Source organism: Cicer arietinum, chromosome 7 (genome assembly GCF_000331145.2).
Source record: "Cicer arietinum cultivar CDC Frontier isolate Library 1 chromosome 7, Cicar.CDCFrontier_v2.0, whole genome shotgun sequence".
Classification (NCBI taxonomy): Eukaryota; Viridiplantae; Streptophyta; class Magnoliopsida; order Fabales; family Fabaceae; genus Cicer; species Cicer arietinum.
The window spans coordinates 6029266-6049144 of record NC_021166.2 but is presented as its reverse complement, the minus strand read 5'-3'; the positions used below and the strand labels follow the sequence as shown (position 1 = coordinate 6049144).

Sequence of the window (19879 nt, the reverse complement as noted above, 5' to 3'; positions counted from 1 at the left end):
ATACATGATTCCAATGTAAAATTAGTTTAAATAAACACCATCATCAACCAATCAGAAAATTCAAATCTACACTAACAACAACAAATCTCTCCCTTTGATACAAATTCAATATTCTACCAATCACTAGAAATCTAATAAATCAAGAGAAGGTAACATGGGCAGCGGCAGAAACTAAGTAAAAAGTGATTCTTGCAACGCCATCTTCCCAATGTGCAAAGAAACTTGCAGACCCATGTGCTCTTGGAACATGTCAGCGCAATGAAAAAAAATGATTTTTATAAGTATAACGTTGAATCCGAACCCTTAAAAGTAGCAAGAATAACCTGCAAAATAGGTAAAACCAATGTTGTCTGTCACCAAAAATCTCGATTTCATATTTTAAAAGAAAGCATAAAGGATCAACGGAGGGTAAATAATGCAACTAAGCAATGGCATACATGTATATAACAAAGGGTTGATTATCATCTATTTCTAGATAATTACATGAAAAAAATAGTCATTATCAACCATCAATGCCTATTAAATGAATGTCGTTAATGAATGTATATGACAGTTGCAATACTTAGTTAATATCAGATTCATAGAACCACTATTTGGTCAAAATATTATTATTTGAATACACATCATAATGCAGTAAATTTTATAGGAGGTACTAACATGTTTTAGATATCGTATTTGCAACTAATCTTCATCATGACACATTGAAGAAAAGATTGGGAAAAATATTCGCTTATGCAATTAACTTTCTACACAAATTAATATAGCTAAAAACAAATCGAGAAGATTATTCAACACAATAAACAACCAGAACTACTACTTCGATAAAATCAATGAAAATAATTTTATCTGTATGGATGTCAAATTCTCAGTTACCTTCTGATGACAATAGCATTTCTGGCACAGAAGCAGCCTAGGTGACTCTTACTGCTGTTATTCATCATATACTTGGAGAAAAAGTTGCAACTATGTAAGCTCGAAAGCACGATAAATTCTTGAAACTCTCCTTCTAAATAACGGTTCCAAACGAAATGATGGAACTCCATCATGCCACTTTTTAGCTTTGTACATCTCATTCCATGCCTGTACGATTTCATCAATGTTGGATGCCACACCTGAGTCAAAAAGTAAGCATGTGTGAAATTATGAACATGTATCATTATATCTACTTAGCTTAAGCCTTATAATTATCTTGAAAAACATACCATCTACTGCAGTATTGTTTGAACAGTGGTTCTTCAGCAGTACAGCTATATCTGTTGGAGAAGCTCCAGCTAGTTCAAACTTCTCAACTGCAACTTCCAGCGATTCATGCCATGTCGATAGCCCTAATTTGAATTCTGTAATTGACTTTTCATACAACATGAAGCCCCATTGGAGATTTATTTGAGACCTCATATTTGCCTCTTGTGTAGCAATTTCATCAGAGGATATATTTTCCAAAACCTCATCCAACTCCATCTTCTGCAAATTTAATCCAACGTTGGTTGAATTAGAGTTTTTATTCCGGTGCCGCTCTTCTGATTTTCCCCACATCTGCATTCCTTTCTTCATATTATCGTCAGCCTTGTTGTACAGCTGAAAAACCTCGGTGGAAGGCCATGCAACTAAATTTACATTACTAATGAGTGCATGATACCAAGCAAGTTTCGCTTGCTCAAACTGCTGCTGGCCTAGTGCAAGGAAGCCTTCATAAAAATCTGACTTCATGTTAATGGCTGCTTCATATTTTTCCCCGGCTTTCACGTACTCTTTCTGTGTCCACTCAAATGAACTTATGATTTGTTCATGTAGATTCTCCTGTGAAGAATCTTCTGTGAAATATGCTTTCTTCCTTGCCCTAGACATATGCACGTTTCCCCAGTTAAACAGTGCTAGAGCAGCCATCTCTTGAAACTTATCTCCTGCCATGTCAAATAGGCCTTGTGCTTCTTCACTTGTAACTGTCTCATCCAAAGCCTCATTAGAGAGCTTCACCCCAAGTTCATGAAAATCTAAATATTTGTCAGATTCAAACCGAACATGGTTCTTGAAAAGTTCAGCAAAGTGAATAATCCAATCCTCAATGCAAGATGAGATATTAATTTCCCTTACTTTTCTCACACAACCATTCTCAAATGCACTGTTGACACAAATTCCCCCCTCATTTGCTTTATGTTTCTCGAATAATGGATCCATCTGAGGAGTAGCTTCTACTATGTACAGTCGGATAGAACCGTGAGATCCCATTTCAGCCCATTTTAACTCATCATCACAAGTGATTGTAACCAAATCACCTTCTTGGTCTTTGTATTTGACAAGAACAGCTCCTAGGCTTGCGAATTTGTCACAAATAACTTCTCGTAACTGCAAGAGGGTACAATTAACAGGTAATTTAGTGCATCTTATGTCATCGCCAAAAATAAGTTTTGTTGTTTTCTTAGGTACATCTTTCTTTCTACCATTACTTTTCTCCTCTATGATTTCCTTAGTATCAACCTCATTCTCATCAATTTTTCCCTTTGCCTTCTTCTTTTTGGATTTGCTAGTTTTCTTCTCTAAGACTACAATAGTTTCGTCAGTCTTCATCATCTCTTCGAATTTTTCCTCAGCATTCTTTTCTAGAATTTTGTTATTAACAGGCTTTTCTTCCTCTTTATTGCTCTTCTTCTTGCGTGCCTTCTCTTTCGCTGCCTTTTCCGGAGGCAAAGCATTAGGTGGTTCAACATAATCCAGAGGTAACTCAATTTTCGTATCGTTCACTCTCAATCCTTTCTCCTCAAGTGCATTTTTCACCCTTTCTAAGATCTCCAATGCCATTGTATTATTTGGATCCATCTTCACAACAGTACCAACATCTCTCAAAGCTAAATCCAGCCTATTTAAAGCTTCATAACACCTTGCCCTCTTCAACATTGCTATACTATAATTCGGCATTACTTCGAGAGCCAAATCGCATTCGTGAATTGCCCTTGAATACTCGACGAGTCCCATCTGCATATAACAAGAAGCCATGTTACTCCGCAGATAGGACACATCGATATGATTTCTTGGAAGCAATTTTAGGGCTTTCTGATATTTTAGTATAGCTCCTTCTAGGTCTCTCTTTTGGAACAGCTTATTTCCTTCATCCTTCAACTCTTTAGACATGGATATAAATGATATAGTGTCATTGTAATTCGATACGGGGATGCTAATGCTATTTCCTACACCATCTTCATTTGTTTCTCCTCCTACTACCTTCTTTTTCTTCCCCATTTTGAACTCAAAATAAAACAATATAGAAACTAATCTAAGTAATAAACTATCCTTACACCACAATGCTACTTAAAGTTCAGTTCACTCAAGACTCAAAAGCCAGTTAGAAAAAAAGGTATATTTTTTATTTTAGTAATTAATAAACCAAGTGCATACACAACACAAGAACAAGGGCTTCCACAAAGACAATGTAAAAGGAAAGAACTTAGAGATAATCAACTTGACACTAATAATTTTAATGGCATGAAAACAGTAAACAAAAACGTACCCGTCTCTCCAAATTATGATTTTTTTCAGCTAATATACAAACTCCAACTGAGAGAGTGGAAAGAACAACCCTAACTGGGATTTGAAGGTTCACTCTGATCTTCTAGAAAACTGAAAAAAAGCAAAACTGGGAAGAAGCAGAGAGAAACCTATCTGGGTGAGAAAGAAAATGTATGGGAAAACAGAAAAGGTTGAAACTTTGAAAGGAAGATTGTAATGTGAGAAACCGAAAGGTGCTTTTGTATGTGGGAAGGAATGGTTTTGTGCAGCCTTGACGTTAACGCTACAAAAGCACGACAGAAAAACCAAATTGTTGTCCCAACTCAAAAGACAAATCCAAGTATTGCAACATTCTTTCCATTATTATTTTGTTTTGTTTCATGAGATTAATTCACTAATAGATAGATTTTAATCTATATACCATGATAGAAATGATTTTTAATTTGTATTCATATGCAGGATATACATTTATTTTGATATCTAGTGTGATTTGGTTAATACAATAAATGATTTTTTTTATTCAATACAATATAGTACGATTTTTTTAATACAATAAATAATAGGATTTGGTCTCAATTTATATCTCCATGCATCCTTTCGTTTTAAATATAACATAAATATTTTTTAGAGTTAATACTTTTTAGAGTTATAAAAGAAGGATTGTGTTAAATATAACTTAATTTTTATAAAATTATTTTATATACACTTTTAATCTCTAATGTCAGATCAATGTGTATTTTTTGAATGATTTTTAATAAATATGATTACAATATTATAAAATGTTTTTTTACAAAATGTGAATTAAAAACTCGATTTATAATTCGTTTTTTTTTTTTACTTTTATTTTGAGTTTATGAAATTTAAAATTTGATATTTAACTCCTTTTTAAATTAGATTTGCAAAATACTTATAAAAATTATATATTTTTTTTACAGGGACTAGACTTAAAAGATCTAGAATTTATATAAATAAAAATATATTTAACTATTTTTTATAAATAAAATTTACGTTTTTTTTTTTTACTATGATGAAGTATAGTCATTACGTAGTTTATATGAAAAAAATAAATTGAATGTTTTTTATTTTTAACTAAAATAATATCATCACTAATTAACTATCTCTTTTTGACACAAATATATTATAACACTCCAACATATTATTTCCGCTATTATACTTAGTATATTTGATTGATTTATAAACAAAACCAATAGTAATCGTTACTTTTTTATAAAAAAAAAAAAGAAAAATACTTAATTACAATTTTAGTCTATTTATTTTTAATGATTCATGAAATTGGTCTCCTTATTTTAAAAGTCGACAGTTTTAGTCTTTTATTCTGATTTTTTAATTAAAAAATGATGACATGACATATTTTAAATAATATAACATATCATGCGATAATGTAAAATGATTAACATTCATGAAATTAAAATAAAATGCAGTAAAAATTTAAATTTCAACTTCATAAAATTTTCATATTTTTAATTTAATTAATGTAATATAAATAATTAATGCATTTAGATATATATCATAGAATTGTATGTCACATCATTAAAAATATCTCAATTCTGTATTTTTTTAATTAAAAAATCTGAGGGAGAAATTTGTCTTTTTTAGTTCAAAAATCTAAAAAAGAAACAAAAATTGCCGATTTTTATAATAGAGAACCATTTTTGTAAATTGATAATAATAGAATAATTAAAACTACAATTAAATTAAAAAAACAATTGTTAGATAATCAGTTAATCCTAATAAGTTGCACACTAGGCAGTTATTTGTATAAAAAAAATGTTCGTTAATCAAATTATAATATACATGCACATTATTATATTAAACATGTATGCTTGAAGTTATGTCTTGATTTTTTTAATTTTATTATTTAATCTTGTGCATATATTGCAGCTACCCAATGCTTTGGGATTCAAGTTGCTCTGAAACTCTTAGAGAAAATAAGGTCCGTTTTGATGCAATAGCGACTGATATTCATTTGGCACAACAAATTGGATTTGAATTTCTTGGAAGCGAAGTTAACCTTCCTGTTTATAGTAAGTAATTGTATTAATCTTTCTTTTAGTTAATTTTTGACGAAATCTGATAAAATACATTTCGTTATATGCTTTTTCGATATAATTTTCTTATTATAAAAATGCACTTGTTTCCTTTAATTAACTACTTAATTAATTGTATATCATTTAATTTAATTAATTACTGATTTGTGTGTTAATTACTACTAGTGACGGGTGGTTATAATAATGTTAGTGACAACTAAAGCAAGTTTAGAGAACGCAAAAAATCAATTCAAAATACATGTGAGTTTTATTTCCGAGGGAAATAACTTTCAAATATTAGATTTTATTTATTTTTTCGATTAAATTATATCACTTATTTCAATTCTCATGAGATTAGATGAGTTATAATAAAAAATTGATTTCATTTAGATTTTAATTTTTTTAATTAGATAAAATAAACGTATGATCATATGAATTATGTAAAAAAAATAATCTATCATTGAAAAAGAGACAATAATTTATCTTGTTATTGATATTGCAATTTTGATTGACAGTTTGATTATGCTCCTAAAACTCATGCTAGACCCTCCTTAGTAAGTGGAGCTTTGAGATCTTGAAGTCAACAAGTTCCTAGTGGTTATCATTGAAGAATTTTGAATATGATGAAGACAAAGATATCAGTGTTTCAATTGAACTTAAATTTGGATTACGACGAAGTGTCTGACTTTAGTAGTGGAAAAGATTTCAATGATAAAGACAATATATAAGAGAAACACAATCTAATGAAAAATAATGTAGAAGAGGATCACCATGTCTCACAAAATATATAGGTAATGTTTCAACATTAAAATATGGGTGGTTAATAGGATGAAATGAAGGCTTGATTAAGTTCATTATCGGTGTATATCATTCAATATGTACAAAAAGAATGTTAAGATTTTCATTTAATATCTCTCCTATCTATATTTTCATTTTCTTCGCTAAAAAAATGTTAAGATTTTAAAAGATCATTTTAACAAAAAGAATTTTTGAAAATTTTAAAAGACTTTATTTATAAGAATGTAATTGAATTTTAAGATTTTTTAAATACTTTTTTGACAATCATAATTTTTAAGTTTGGATTTTAATGGATTATGTTGCAGATTTTTAACATTTCAAACTACTTTATGGATTTTTAAGATTTGAAAACATTTTTTTTTAATGTTTAGTTCAAATTCAAAATTACAAGAGTGAATAAAAAATAATAATAAAAAAATTCTAAGATTAAGATTAAAAAAATAAAATCAATATAATTTCTAAATATTTTAATATCAAATAAATTATAGCTACATGTTCTCCTAAATAACATTTCTCCATTAAAAAAATATATTTCTCCACATATCTGAAGCTATATTAATACTCCATAAATCCGTAAGTTCTTGTTCCTATTCTTATGTCATTAATTTGATGTTATAATATGGGTACGATGATAAATTTTGGTGAAAATGTGAATGTAAATGAAATAAAAAAAAAAAAAAAAAAAAAAAAAAAAAAAAAAAAAAAAAAAAAAAAAAAAAAAAAAAAAAAAAAAAAAAAAAAAAAAAAAAAAAAAAAAAAAAAAAAAAAAAAAAACAGAAACTGAATAATATATTGAATGACAAGTTTGCCACAAGGTACATTCCCCGGATTTGCACGAATTTGTGGTCGTACACAATAGTATTTTTATATTTTTCCATGTTGTCAATATATATTATTATGTACCTACATAATATACGGTGAAAAATGTTTTTATAAGAAAGTATATATTCCAAAAAATGTAATTTGATATATTAATCTGGAACATTATATATTTCCGTGCCGCTATTATAATTCTTGAGTATTTGATTTGATAACTAACTAGCAGTCTAGCACAACAGCCAGTTCTTGATTAATTGATTTCTTCAATTTACAATGCATAATTCGCAAACTGCTTTCAGGTTTCTTGCAATCTATCATGACATCAACGCCATTAACCTACTTCGTCAATTCAATTTTCAAGGTTGCTTAATTTAATCATACTATTCTTAATCTTTTTAAGTTAATTCATAATTAATCTTTTTTCTTTCTAATTCCATGTTGCAGTTACCGCATGCTCTGGGATTCAAGTTGCTATCAAACTCATGCGAGAAAACGTGTTTCCTTTTGATGGGATTGCGATTGATATCCACTTACTAGAACAGAATCAATATCAATTTATTCAATTTCTTAAAACCCATACTAATTATCTTCCTCTTTATGGTAATTCTATTAATCTTTCTTTTCAACTTTCAATTCAATTCAATTCAATTAATTGTTGATTGTTGATGTGTGTGTTAATCACTAGTGACGTATGATGGTGATTATGATGAAGCACTTAGAAGAAATTTGGAGAAAGTTGAGAAATACTTGCAGGGTCTTAATTATAGGTTTAGAGCATTAACTACGATGCCAACAGATTTTTTTCAACTCAAGGATGTTCCCATTATTCTTCAGGTTTAACTTCTTACTTATTTTATTTAATTTCCAAATTTTTACATATATCCAAATCTAATTATATTCTATTTGTTTAATATATTTGGACTCAAAAGTTTTATAACATTCCATTATTCTGCTTACATTTTGACCAAATTACATAACTCTGTTTTCATGAGATTCAGAGGAGCTAAGTAAAAGATATATTTATTTTAGTCTTTTATTTGTATTAATTCGAGTTAATGTAACATATGATATAATGATATAGAATAATTAACATTTATAAAATCTTAATTTTCGACTTTATAAATTTTTTATATTTATAATTTAATTAATGCATCTAGATTGTTCTATATCATAAAATTGTATGTCACATTATTTAAAATATGTTAAATCGTCATTTTTTTAGTTAAAAAATTCAAGTGAGGAACTAAAACCGTTGACATTTTGTAAATTGATAAAAATAAAAGAATCAAAACTGCAATTAAACGTAATTTGTTAAATACCAAATTAAAAAGTTCAGTTGTTAAATAACTTCTATTTTTTTTTATTCACGAAATTGGTATGATAGAATGACATATAATGATTAATACCTATAAAATTAAAATAAAACGTCGTAAAAATTTAAGTTTAAATTTTGATATTTTTTATTTAATTAATAACATATGAATAATTAATTCATTTAGATAGTTCAATATTATAAAAGTGTATGTCATGTCATTAAAAATATATCAAAGTATTATTTTTTAGTTTAAAAATATAAGAAAGGAATCAAAATGTCGACTTTTAAAATAGAAGACTAATTCCGTAAATTGTTAATAATAGAGGGACTAAATATGCAATTAAATCTTTTAACTTTTTATAAAAAAATAAAAAAAATATATAAAATTTTATACCATTTAAAAGAAGGCAGTAAATTTAGTAAAAAAAAGGCAATAATGATTTGGTGCAGGTTTAACCTTCTACACATTTAATTAAATTTTAAACTTTTTAGATATTTCATTCCCGGTTCGTCTAATGATATTTCATCTTATCGTTGTTCAATACTTCAATTAATTGATTATACTCAACTGTTTACTGATATTTTAACAGGGAGGCAATAATTTGTCTTCTCATTGATGTTGTAATTTTGATTGGCAGAGACACATTCGTGCTCCCCAAACTCATTTTCAAGTTCCTGATGAAACATCTTTTCTTGTTCCAAGTTGCCCACCATTCAATGTTTTTACACATTTGCAGGTCTAACTTTCTAATCATTTAAATTAATTTAAGAGTTTTACATGTTGGTTTAATTACATTTCATTTTTAATCAACCTAAATGACCCCATTCTCATGAAATTTGATGGGTTATAACAAAAAACATATTTCATTTTAGCTATAATTTTTAAATATCTATATGAACATATTTTTAAAACTTTTTATACCATTGTAAATAAGACAATAATTTAGCTTTCAATTGATATTCCAAAGTTGATTGGCTGGGTTATGTTTTAGAAACTAACGTTCGTGTTCCCCTTAATACTCATGTTTATGTTCCGAATTCGACATCATTGAATGTTTATACGAATTTACAGCTTAAAATTGTATGCTCATTTATTAAAATTTTAAATATCTGAATGCCGTCAATATTATATTATAATTATATGATTTATATTAAATTTTTTATACCATTAAATGGATGTAATAAAGTGTGCAGTGAGATTCATTTTAATTAAAATCAAATCAATTGATAATACCTGAATTTCATTTCTGACGGGGTCGATTCTTAGTCTTATTTTACTCATTTTTAAAACAAACTAATGACTACTTTCTAATGAAATTTGAAGGGTTAAAACAAATAAATATTTTATTTTAGTTATACCATTCAAAAGAAGCTAATAATTGATATTACAATTTTTATTGGCAGAGTAAAGGTCCTGCTCCCGAAACTCATGTTTGTTATCCGTGTTGGACATTGCAGAATGCTTTCGCCTATTTGCAGGTTTAACTTCTCACTTAGTTAATTAAATCTTAAAAGTTATATAAATTTGTATAGTTACATGCCATATTTTTTTAATTAAATTTTTGGACTTAAATATTTAATTAGATTAAGTTAAAGTCGAATCAATTAGAAATACTCAGCTCCATTAATCCTAATGAAGTCAATTCTTAATAATTTTTTCATTTCTTTTCAACTGATGTACATGACTTATTTCTAATGAAATTCACAAGGTCATATATATGATCAAAATAATATATATTTGATTTTAGCTCAAATGTTTAAATACTTAAACTGACATTCATACTATTATTATATGATTATATAAAATGTTTTATACCATCCAAAAAGAGGCAATAATTTATCTTATCTTTGAAATTGCAATTTTGATATGCAGGGAGAAAGACCTGATCTTCAAACTCAATTTCATGTTCCCTCTGAAACTCATGTCCATGTTCCGAGTTTGACACTAGTCTCACTACCGAATCCTAAATACGATGATGCTGATGTTTCAACTGAACTTAAACTTGGATTACCTGAAACTAACTCTAATATTCTTATTATGGTAAATATGTTATGATTTGTATTTATTATGATTATTCTGTTGAAATACCTAAAATTATATGAATTTTATAAAACTTCTTATTCCATTCAAAATTAGGCAATAATTTATCTTATTGTTGAAATTGCAATTTTGATATGCAGAAAGGGAGACCTGATTCTCAAACTCAATTTCATGTTTCCTCTAAAACTGGTGTGTGTGATCTGAATTTGGCACCAGTCTCACTATCAAATATTGAATACAATGATGATGTTTCAGTTGAACTTAAACTTGGATTACCTGAAAATAATTCTAATATTTTAAAAAGACTTCAATTATAATGACAATAAGAGAAGGAGGACTCAATGATAAATAGTGCAGAAAATGAGAAAAAGGATCATGTCTCACAAGAATATATAGGTAACCTGCTAACTTCTTTTAATTAACATTGATTTCCTCGAAAAAAACAAGTTTTTGAGATCATTAATTATGTAGTTTATATCTTTTTGACAGCGAGATCATTATATATATTTAATATTTTTTAATAATATATTTGTTGTTGCAGAGTGTATGGAAATTTGGCGAGATATCATTTCCTCAATGCCGATACGATTTTTTCTTCAAAATTTTGACATAATGTTATTTTTATGTAGACAAATTTTCTCGATGTATGAATGTATCATTACTCTTTAGTATTACATTCACATTTTTACATTACATTCTAAAACTTAAATGTAATTGTGAGTATTTATCCAAAGTAGTTTGATTCATGACCGTTTTGCTCCCGATCGCACATTCATTTGTGTAAAATTAAATCTTTTCCTGGACATACACAACATAAACACTATGTAGTATGATAGCAATGACTAACGAAATACAATAATAATAAATATTAATTTTTTATTGAGAGGTCAAATTTTTTTACCTTTTTATTTTATGGAGATCATGGAAACAAATGAGTGAAAATAACCGATCAAAATTTTTTTGTTTAGTTTTTGTTATTTTTGCTCTCGTCCTAATAATCATTATAAATTTAAAAGTTGTTATATTAATGTTATAAGTTCAATATTACTTGAATTAATGAAGACACAATTAATTTATAGAAACTTAACTTTGTGAATGGTAAGTTTTTCAACTTTCTTAATGTTAGCAAGTATCATAAGTCTCAATATTAATTGGATTAAACGAGATAATTTAATAGTTAAGTAATTAATGAACTTTATTTAATGAAAATTTTAAAATTAAATTTTGATCGAAATAATTATTGATCATAATTTAACACGAAATTTATGTTATTTATTATTATTTTTATTAAATTGATTATTTAATAAATAATAAATAATAAAAATAATGATTAATATTTATTTTTAAAAGATTACGATAGTTGAAGTTTAAAAAAGATAAAGAGTGGTGTTATTATCTAAAGTTAGATTACTTTATAGAGAAAGACAAAAAAATTCCCCTTTCGAGCACAGCACCAGCATGGTTGCCGGAAAACGCAAGACGAAGAAGAAAGGCAATGAGAGAAAGCATAAGAATCTATTGACCATAATCTCCAAAGTAACACTCACAGCACATTCTTTTCTCTCTCAAAACGACCTCACTCTTCTCCCTTCTCAATCTCTCCTTCTCGATTCCCTTATCTCTTCTCTCTCTCTCTTCCCCAAACCCTCACTCCCTCTTTCTCTCTCCTCTCCCTCCTGGTTCCGCCGTTTCATTTCCTCTACCTCCCTTTCCGATTCACGATGGCTCGACGCTTTCCGCATGTCCAATCCTTCCTTCCACCACCTCCTCGATCTCCTCTCCCCTTCGATCAAATCCTCTCTCCCCCAAATTTCACCCGATTGTGCCCTAGCCGCCGCTATTTTCCGATTAGCTCACGGTGCAGGTTACCCTTCCGTCGCGCGCCGCTTTGGAATTTCTCCCTCCGACGCTTGCCGTGCATTCTTCACCGTCTGCAAAGCGGTTACCGATAATTTAGGGAATCTCTTCGAGCTTCGTACTGATTCCGAAAGAGTGGTTGTGGGTTTCGGTTGGAGTTCGCTTCCCAATTGTTTTGGGGTTTTGGGTCTGTATGGATTTGAAATTGAAGATGAATTTTTGGATAAAAATGTGTTTTTGATGGTTCAAGCGTTGGTAGATTCTGAAGGTAGATTCTTAGATGTTTCAGCTGGGTGGCCAAATACAATGAAACCCGAAACAATTTTACATGAAACTAAGCTTTATCATGATGTTGAGGAATCTAAGGAATTGTTACATGGACCATCTTATAAGCTAGGCGATGGTCGTTTGGTTCCTCAGTATATTTTGGGTGATTCATGTTTTCCCCTTTTTCCTTGGCTTTTAACACCTTATAATAGAGTGAATGAAGAAGATAGTTTTAGTTCAGCTGAAAGAGCATTCAATTGTGCTCATAGTAGTGCAATGGGGTTGTTTGTTGATGCTTTTGGGAGGCTTCGTACTAGGTGGCAGCTTCTGTCGGATTCAAGGAAGTGGAAAAAAGAGTGTGTTGAGTATTTGCCGTTTGTTGTTGTTACTGGTTGTTTGTTGCATAATTTTCTTATTAAATGTAACGATCCTACGTTTGTAGATAAAGGTGTGAATTGTGTGGAAAAGGAAGGGAAGGAAGGGGATGTTGTTGCTTTTGATGGTGTGGTTGATGAGAGTGCAGTGAGCATAAGGGATGCACTTGCTTTGCATTTGAGTCGGGTGAACCTTAGAAGGTGAATGCTATGGGACTGATTTGGTAACATGTTTATTTTCGGGCTGGTTGGCAAGTATATTTTCACTTAAGATTTGCAAATTGAACAATGATTTGGACTTGATCCTGATACCTTTTTGAATAGCATGTTGTCATGTTCTAGGTGCTTGTTAGTTGTTACTATACCACGGAGAGCTTTGGTATCAATCATTCAGTTTTTCCGAGACTTGTTTTGTTAACATGCAACATCAATATTAGACATATGGAACCGTATATACATTGATGGGCAACAAATTTGGTATATTGTTATAACTTAAGTTGAGTGTGTGCATTGCGCTTGCAGCAAAGAAGCTTTTGCTTGTGACGTCAAACAACACCACCTTGAATTGGAATCTCACAATTGTATGTATTTACAGCCCCTGAGTGTTTGTCATTGTCGTAATTAATGACTGATATTATGAAAAACTACTTGTTATGGAGTGCTTAATGATTGAGCAATTGAGTAGTTAGTAACTTTGTCCAGTGACCTTAATTAGTATTAATTGTTCTTAAATACCTATTTTTTATATTACTTTTTAGCCTTTTCAGTTCTTTGTGTAACTTTTGCTTTGATCAAGTCCAATGAACTTAGGCATGAATTCATCTGTGGAAAACAGACTTCATAATGCTCTGAAATTGCAAAGTATGACTTGTAGTCAAACTCTCGATAACTGATCTAGTCATTGTAGGTTAAACCTTTATATTACAAGCATTAACGCTAGGGTAAGATGACCAAATAGAAACAAAAGCTAAGAGAAGCAAAAGTCTGTATGTACAAGTATCAAAACATGAAGACTTGAAATCTGTGCATTCTGAGCAGACAGAAGCCATGTAATCATGGTTTGACAGTGTCATTGTAAATCTCCATTGATACAGGATTGAACCTTCAACCAGTTTCCCTAACTTGACGCTGCATATGGTTGAATTTGTCCATGACTGTAAAACCAAAATGCATATCCCACCTTTCTTTTAGTTCCTGAGAGGTGAAAATGGATCCTCATGTACGCATCCAATCATATTTGAAGCTTAGCTGATGAACAGTTACTAGTTACACAGTTCAACCAGCATGACATCACACTCCCAAAGCCGAAACGCGATGCACTGTTTTCTCTTCTTTGTATAACTCGAATAAATTCGCTTGCACTTAAGCTCCCATCACGGTTCGCATCAAACACATGAAAAATAATGTCGAGCACTTCATCTGTAACATTGATGCCACATACCTGCACGAACATTACATGATACCATAATAATATAATGTGTTATTCGTGGATTAAAAATGATCAATAGGTTAGTACTGCAATTTATTTTTTAGGCATAGGGAAGTATTAGTACTTGAGATGCTGCTCTTTGAAAATCATTTTTTGTCAACACTCCATTAACTTTTCCATAACTGAATATGGCCAGAGAGAATGACTGCAACTTCCTGCGCAACTCTGCGAAAGCTTTGAACTCCTCGAACGTAATTCTTATGCCTGTTATGTGCGGATCATTGTCTAATTCGTCGACCCTATCGAGCAGTTTATTTATGTGATTGATGTCTGCAGATGCAACCAAGGACAGGGCAAAATCTTTGGCTGATATGGTTCCTCTTTTATTGTAATCATAATGAGAATACTCTAATCTCAAGATCTGCAAATTAGTTCATTAAAGCAGAATAATATAGTTAAGAACCAAAAGTTATTATCTTGTAAAAAAGAGATTTGCAATCTTTAAGGTTACTTAATAACACAAAACCTATTAAGAATTTCAATACCTCATCATGCAGTTGTCTTAAGAATTGGACAAACTTTTCATGTTGTAAGCAAGTATTTCCATCTTTTCCAAAAAAATGCTCCAAGAGACCACCGTTTTCTATTGAAGTTTTGACGCCAAGGCGACGTCCATCTCTGTGGTTAGCCCCTTGTCGGTTTTGAGATCGCATCAACGCCATCACTTTCTTGAATTCTTCTTTGTCTATTTCCCTGTTGACAATAGACAAATCTCACTGAAAAATTCCATCAACAAAGTTGAAAGCCTAAACTTAATGTAGTTTGTAAATATAGCTTATAAGTTTTGACATTTTCTAAAGGAAATGAAAGGTGAGGATTCCTACCCGTTATTGTCAATATCAAACATTTTAAAAGCCACTGAAAAGCTGGATTCTGGTATGCTGAGGAGAGTAACAAAGAATATGTACCTGGTTTCCATAAACAAGATGATTTGTTATGCAATGAACTTAGCACATGAACTCTGAGTTAGAGTCTCTTTGTATGGACTTCTCTGAGCTTATCTACGTGACAGTTTAAAAGCTGCTTTCAGCTTATTTCAATGATGGAGAGCTTATGAAAATAACTCATGACATGCTTATAAATTACTCACAGCTTAATTCAATAGTTCTTCACAGGATAACGTCTAAAAATTACTTATAGTTTACATGAAAACAATTTGATTTGATTTTATCTATTGTTTGAAAAATAACTTATACATAAACACTTATATAATACAATACGTACTTATGTTATAAGTTCTTAATTAAGTTATTTATCTAAACATAGCCTTAATGTAGTTCACATTTCTCATGACAGACAATTTACTAGCAAATAAAAGAGACAACAAATACTCACTCAGCAAAAGAAATGAGTCCATCATTGTTTGTGTCAAAGAGCATAAAGAACTCAGAAGGATCACATTGTAATGCACCAGGAACCTGATCCCCTCTTAGAGAACCTTCTCTAACACGGTGTGATTCAGAAGGAGGAAAGACAGGAACAACAGCACGCATCAAATCTGCAGGTGTCATAAAAATCTCACCACCAGGGGTTCGAATCGACGCAAAGTAATCGAAAACCTGGAAGCAAACAAGGTGTCAGATATTGAAACATTCATTAAACAAATAATTTATGATTACCTTTTCTGGAGGACTCTGCAAGCGAATACGTTTTTCATAATTGAAGAATACTCTTCTTCTATAACTATCTGCAGCAAAACAGAAACATATTAATCAAATAAAAGATATGTATGATGGAAATGCATTAATCAAAGGAGAGTTACCATTGAAGAGGAATTTGGATTTGTTTTCATCGTTTGGTTGAGAGTGATCCTGAGTGTCATAATCAGCGAATGAAAGAAGAGAATTTGCATTTTGAGAAGATAAAGATGAGCAATACCAAAAGCCTAATGTGGAGCCCACAAGAACAACCCCAGAAGTTATTGATCTAAGAAAAGAGTCAAAGTCTGTACCACCGTGTCTGGACCAACGAAAAGAGGTGGAGCGTTGTGATTGGGTACACAACGGTCTTATGTTACGTCGTAGAGACAGTTGGAATATTCTGCCCCAAGAAAACATGCTATAAGGTTGAGTTGAGTTTCAAAACTATACAAATATTGAAAATTGAGGTTGTAAAGAGAAAAGATTGGAGTGATTATTCATACATTGATTGAGATATGTTATCAACGGATTCAACGGGAAATATGTGGACTTTATCCTTTTACTCAGATTGTAACTTACCAAGTTTATTTGTGGTTCTAAATAACCTCAAACTTTACTATCTATCACTATAACTTTATGTATATCCACGACACCCTTTACAATCAAATCAAATAAACGTATTGTTCAAAATTCAACTCGTTCTATCAATATTAATTAAATTACTGTATAAGTATAATATCATAAAAAGTATTAACTTATGATTTCATAAAATATTATTAAAGTTTTTGATAATTTTTGAAGTACTAATTCATTTATCCACCAAGGTGGTTTATCTTAAAATTTTCTCCAAAATTTACTAAATTTTTAACTGTAAGTTTTAGATTCCTTTATCGTCAAAGTGAAGTTTATATATGTTAACTATATATAACAGTTTTTTAAGGAAACAAAAAACTACATGTAACAATTTTGTTCATCAAAATTGATATTATCGTGATGAGTTGAAATTTTCATAAATTTTTTAAGTAATAAAATATATTTAGTAGTTGTCTTTCTTAATATAATATAATATAATTTAATTTAATCGTATATTTTCTTCTATATTCAAATTCGAAACTTTTCAGTAAATATATATATATATATATATTTAGTAATTAAATAATGAAACAGAAAGTATACCCATTTTTAATTTAACTTTATTACTGCTAGTTTTTAATTTATATTTATGACAATTTAAACGTAGTTGAAAATGCAGGTGTATGTTAAAAAGTGAGTAATAAATATGTACAGGGGAGGTAGAGCTTTCAGTTAACTAAGTCTAGAACTACTTAATATAAAAATAAAATTAAAATTTAGAACTACTAGTGTTGTCCTTTTTTCTCTTTTTTTCTTCTTTTTTTTCCCCCCAATTTTAAGTCAATTAATACCTAAAACAATCAATTCACTATTAATATTTCACGTGATATCAGTTGGATTCAGCCATGTTCATACCCATTTCTCTGTCAATTCCAGCTAAGGCACCACATTAACAAACAAAAACCTTGGATTGGACCATTAATAAAGTTTAAAACGTTTACATGAATCAAAGCGTAAGTAAATCAACATTATATAATTTGTATAAAAAAAATCGCATTATATAAGAAAAAATAAATAAATATTGTTAAAATTATAATTTTTGTTAAACTTTATAAAATTACAATAGATGATTTTTAAAAGCAAAAGCAAAATTAAAATCCTTATCTATATTTTTCTGTAAATTTAGGCGTTTCCAAATCTATTGTCAATGACTACAGCCACCTACACCCATCTTATTTGATCTCATCAGTTATGTTTTGAAAAAGACAAATGTGACTTTACTTTAGAGAGTAATTAATTCATTGAACCATAGCAAAGACCCACATGGGATGCTTGACACAAAAGGTAGTTATGGCTTTTTCTATTCCTCGTTTTTTCTTGTTCAAACTACCGTTATTATTGTCTAATTATATCTAATTATATCTAATTAAAGCGGGCAGGTATAAGAGCTAAATAGTGGTACTACTAGGGTTTGAACTTTGAACATTCATTTGATTATTTGCTTGTAATATGATAGACAAATTATGTAGTAGGTTATCGAATTGATTTGCCTTAACTACTCAACAAATAATTGGCCATTGTAATGCATTCTCAATCTCAACTACCATCCAAATTTCATTAAAAAAACAAAATAGCTACATAACTAGAAAGTAGGAACCTATAGTGTCTCTACTCACTACTAGTCTCAAAAAGCAAAATAAATAACCATATCATATACCCACCACATTTATCCTTAGCCATCCCTCCTTATCTATCTATCCATCATATTATAAATCTCAAAGCTCACATCTAACATTATAACACCATATCTTACCATTTTTTAACACAACCTTATGGATTGGTTCTCATGGTTATCCAAAACTACTCTTGACCCTTCCCTCATCTATGACTATGGCCTCATCTTTTCCCGCAACGAGCTTCAATTACAAGATGCAACTTATTTCAACCATGAGTTTCTTCAAAGCATGGGAATCTCTATTGCCAAACATAGGCTAGAGATTCTCAAACTTGTCAAAAAAGAAGAACAAGAAGAATCACTTAAACCAAAAAACCTCTCTAGAGTCATCAAAAAGTATATCAAGAAATGCATGAACAAGTTTGTTTTTCGCGACGACGAAGATGTTAATAAAAAGGACATGCCGGTACCAATGCTATTACATGAACAAAATTGGTATCAAGGGAAATGGAAAGGAGCATTGATGAAGAAACATGTGAGTGAGGAACATGTTAAAGAAGAGAAGCACGTTTCAATGTATAGAAGCAGAACAATGCCATATTCAGGCCCATTAGATGGAAGATTAATGAATGAGAAGAAAATGGTGAACAATAAGGCTTTGAAGTTATCTGGGCCAATTGATGGAAGATATACAAATAGAAGCCCATTAAGAAATAGGCCTGTTGATGGAAGATTCACAGGAACAACAACAATAAAGAGTCCAAGAGTATCTGGGCCTTTGGATCCAAGAATGTTGATGCTTGAGAATAGAAGTCCAAGAAGAATTACATCAAGGACTCCTGTTGAAACTGATAGCCCAATGGGTTATACTAGTCCTTATAATAAGCCCAAAGGTGATTTTGATTATGATGATGAACGCACACTATGGCCTACACTGTTTCAAGATCTCAACCCAACTTGATTGTTTTTTTTGTCTTTGTTTTCTTGTATGATTCTATGGTGAGTGACCAAAACATTTTTTTTTAATTAATAGTTTTTATAATAGTAAAGTAGCATCTAAGAGTATGAAATTATTATATTGTTTTGCTGCTAAAAAACCTTTCTTTCTAGTTGTTCTCCAACTATGTTTATATACTTAATTTGTTTCAATGATTGCAGACAACGATTATGAATCAATTTGATTAATCTCTTCATTTTCAATGGATTATAGGACATGGCAAAAAATAAAATGATTTTCGGACAACAAAATATTGATGTCAATTACAGAGATCTTTTGGTTTTTTGTTGTTGTGTATTTTTGAAATATGTATAAAAATTGTAATGACAGAATGAACCCTTTAAACTATGTTTCTTCATTCAATCTCTCATCAAACCTCTTTTTCACTCTGCAAGTCACATTTTGCTATTGTGCTATAATGCTGCTTGGATTCTTAATTGTAGCGTGTCTGATTTACGTGAATTTTGTTTGGTTTTGAAACAGTG

General features: G+C 30.1%; 5 protein-coding genes across 8 annotated transcripts; 3 read left to right on the top strand and 2 right to left on the bottom strand.

Moving 5' to 3' along the window:
• Window positions 1-43: 43 nt before the first annotated feature.
• Window positions 44-3849, bottom strand: LOC101510959 (protein PHOX1). 2 transcript variants are annotated; one of them, XM_012718047.3, is made up of 4 exons: window positions 3503-3848; window positions 1203-2970; window positions 874-1112; window positions 44-323 (listed from the first exon to the last, which is right to left on the bottom strand). In XM_012718047.3, exons 2-3 carry the CDS (start codon window positions 2968-2970, stop codon window positions 964-966), a joined length of 1917 nt encoding a protein of 638 aa, XP_012573501.1. In that variant the 5' UTR covers window positions 3503-3848; the 3' UTR covers window positions 44-323; window positions 874-963. The 2 variants fall into 2 exon arrangements, with proteins under 2 accessions (XP_012573501.1, XP_004508413.1); XM_004508356.4 differs by having other exon boundaries at window positions 1203-3849.
• Window positions 3850-5406: 1557 nt separating this feature from the next.
• LOC101510637 (uncharacterized) lies at window positions 5407-11262 on the top strand. 3 transcript variants are annotated; one of them, XM_073363928.1, is made up of 10 exons: window positions 5407-5546; window positions 6065-6340; window positions 7466-7527; window positions 7611-7766; window positions 7852-8000; window positions 9120-9218; window positions 9886-9960; window positions 10355-10522; window positions 10663-10918; window positions 11064-11262. In XM_073363928.1, the coding sequence occupies exons 2-9, from the start codon at window positions 6321-6323 to the stop codon at window positions 10837-10839; spliced, it is 906 nt and encodes a 301-aa protein (XP_073220029.1). In that variant the 5' UTR covers window positions 5407-5546; window positions 6065-6320; the 3' UTR covers window positions 10840-10918; window positions 11064-11262. The 3 variants fall into 3 exon arrangements, with proteins under 3 accessions (XP_073220029.1, XP_073220030.1, XP_004508412.1); XM_004508355.4 differs by lacking the exons at window positions 5407-5546; window positions 6065-6340 and having other exon boundaries at window positions 7290-7527; XM_073363929.1 differs by lacking the exons at window positions 5407-5546; window positions 6065-6340; window positions 9120-9218 and having other exon boundaries at window positions 7287-7527.
• Window positions 11263-11980: 718 nt separating this feature from the next.
• LOC101494215 (protein ALP1-like) lies at window positions 11981-13225 on the top strand. The gene has a single exon (XM_004508560.1). The coding sequence runs from the start codon at window positions 11981-11983 to the stop codon at window positions 13223-13225; it is 1245 nt and encodes a 414-aa protein (XP_004508617.1).
• Window positions 13226-13840: 615 nt separating this feature from the next.
• On the bottom strand, window positions 13841-16691 carry LOC101510304 (calcium uptake protein, mitochondrial-like). Its single transcript, XM_004508354.4, has 7 exons — window positions 16272-16691; window positions 16129-16196; window positions 15845-16068; window positions 15334-15417; window positions 14995-15202; window positions 14574-14870; window positions 13841-14461 (listed from the first exon to the last, which is right to left on the bottom strand). Exons 1-7 carry the CDS (start codon window positions 16564-16566, stop codon window positions 14252-14254), a joined length of 1386 nt encoding a protein of 461 aa, XP_004508411.1. The 5' UTR covers window positions 16567-16691; the 3' UTR covers window positions 13841-14251.
• Window positions 16692-18384: 1693 nt separating this feature from the next.
• LOC101509986 (uncharacterized) lies at window positions 18385-19546 on the top strand. The gene has a single exon (XM_004508353.4). The coding sequence runs from the start codon at window positions 18555-18557 to the stop codon at window positions 19356-19358; it is 804 nt and encodes a 267-aa protein (XP_004508410.1). The 5' UTR covers window positions 18385-18554; the 3' UTR covers window positions 19359-19546.
• Window positions 19547-19879: the final 333 nt, after the last annotated feature.

What these genes read in the sequence shown, in the direction of transcription:
- LOC101510959 (XM_004508356.4), bottom strand. Translation starts at nt 3,234, where the DNA reads ATGGGGAAGAAAAAGAAGGTAGTAGGAGGAGAAACAAATGAAGATGGT. An exon ending in AAACAATACTGCAGTAGATG is followed by an intron (nt 1,113 to 1,202) that starts GTATGTTTTTCA and finishes TTTTTGACTCAG; the next exon opens with GTGTGGCATCCAACATTGAT.
- LOC101510637 (XM_004508355.4), top strand. Translation starts at nt 7,440, where the DNA reads ATGCATAATTCGCAAACTGCTTTCAGGTTTCTTGCAATCTATCATGAC. An exon ending in TCGTCAATTCAATTTTCAAG is followed by an intron (nt 7,528 to 7,610) that starts GTTGCTTAATTT and finishes TCCATGTTGCAG; the next exon opens with TTACCGCATGCTCTGGGATT. An exon ending in ATGCTTTCGCCTATTTGCAG is followed by an intron (nt 9,961 to 10,354) that starts GTTTAACTTCTC and finishes TTTGATATGCAG; the next exon opens with GGAGAAAGACCTGATCTTCA.
- LOC101494215 (XM_004508560.1), top strand. Translation starts at nt 11,981, where the DNA reads ATGGTTGCCGGAAAACGCAAGACGAAGAAGAAAGGCAATGAGAGAAAG.
- LOC101510304 (XM_004508354.4), bottom strand. Translation starts at nt 16,566, where the DNA reads ATGTTTTCTTGGGGCAGAATATTCCAACTGTCTCTACGACGTAACATA. An exon ending in GGACTCATTTCTTTTGCTGA is followed by an intron (nt 15,418 to 15,844) that starts GTGAGTATTTGT and finishes TATGGAAACCAG; the next exon opens with GTACATATTCTTTGTTACTC. An exon ending in TTTGATATTGACAATAACGG is followed by an intron (nt 15,203 to 15,333) that starts GTAGGAATCCTC and finishes TATTGTCAACAG; the next exon opens with GGAAATAGACAAAGAAGAAT.
- LOC101509986 (XM_004508353.4), top strand. Translation starts at nt 18,555, where the DNA reads ATGGATTGGTTCTCATGGTTATCCAAAACTACTCTTGACCCTTCCCTC.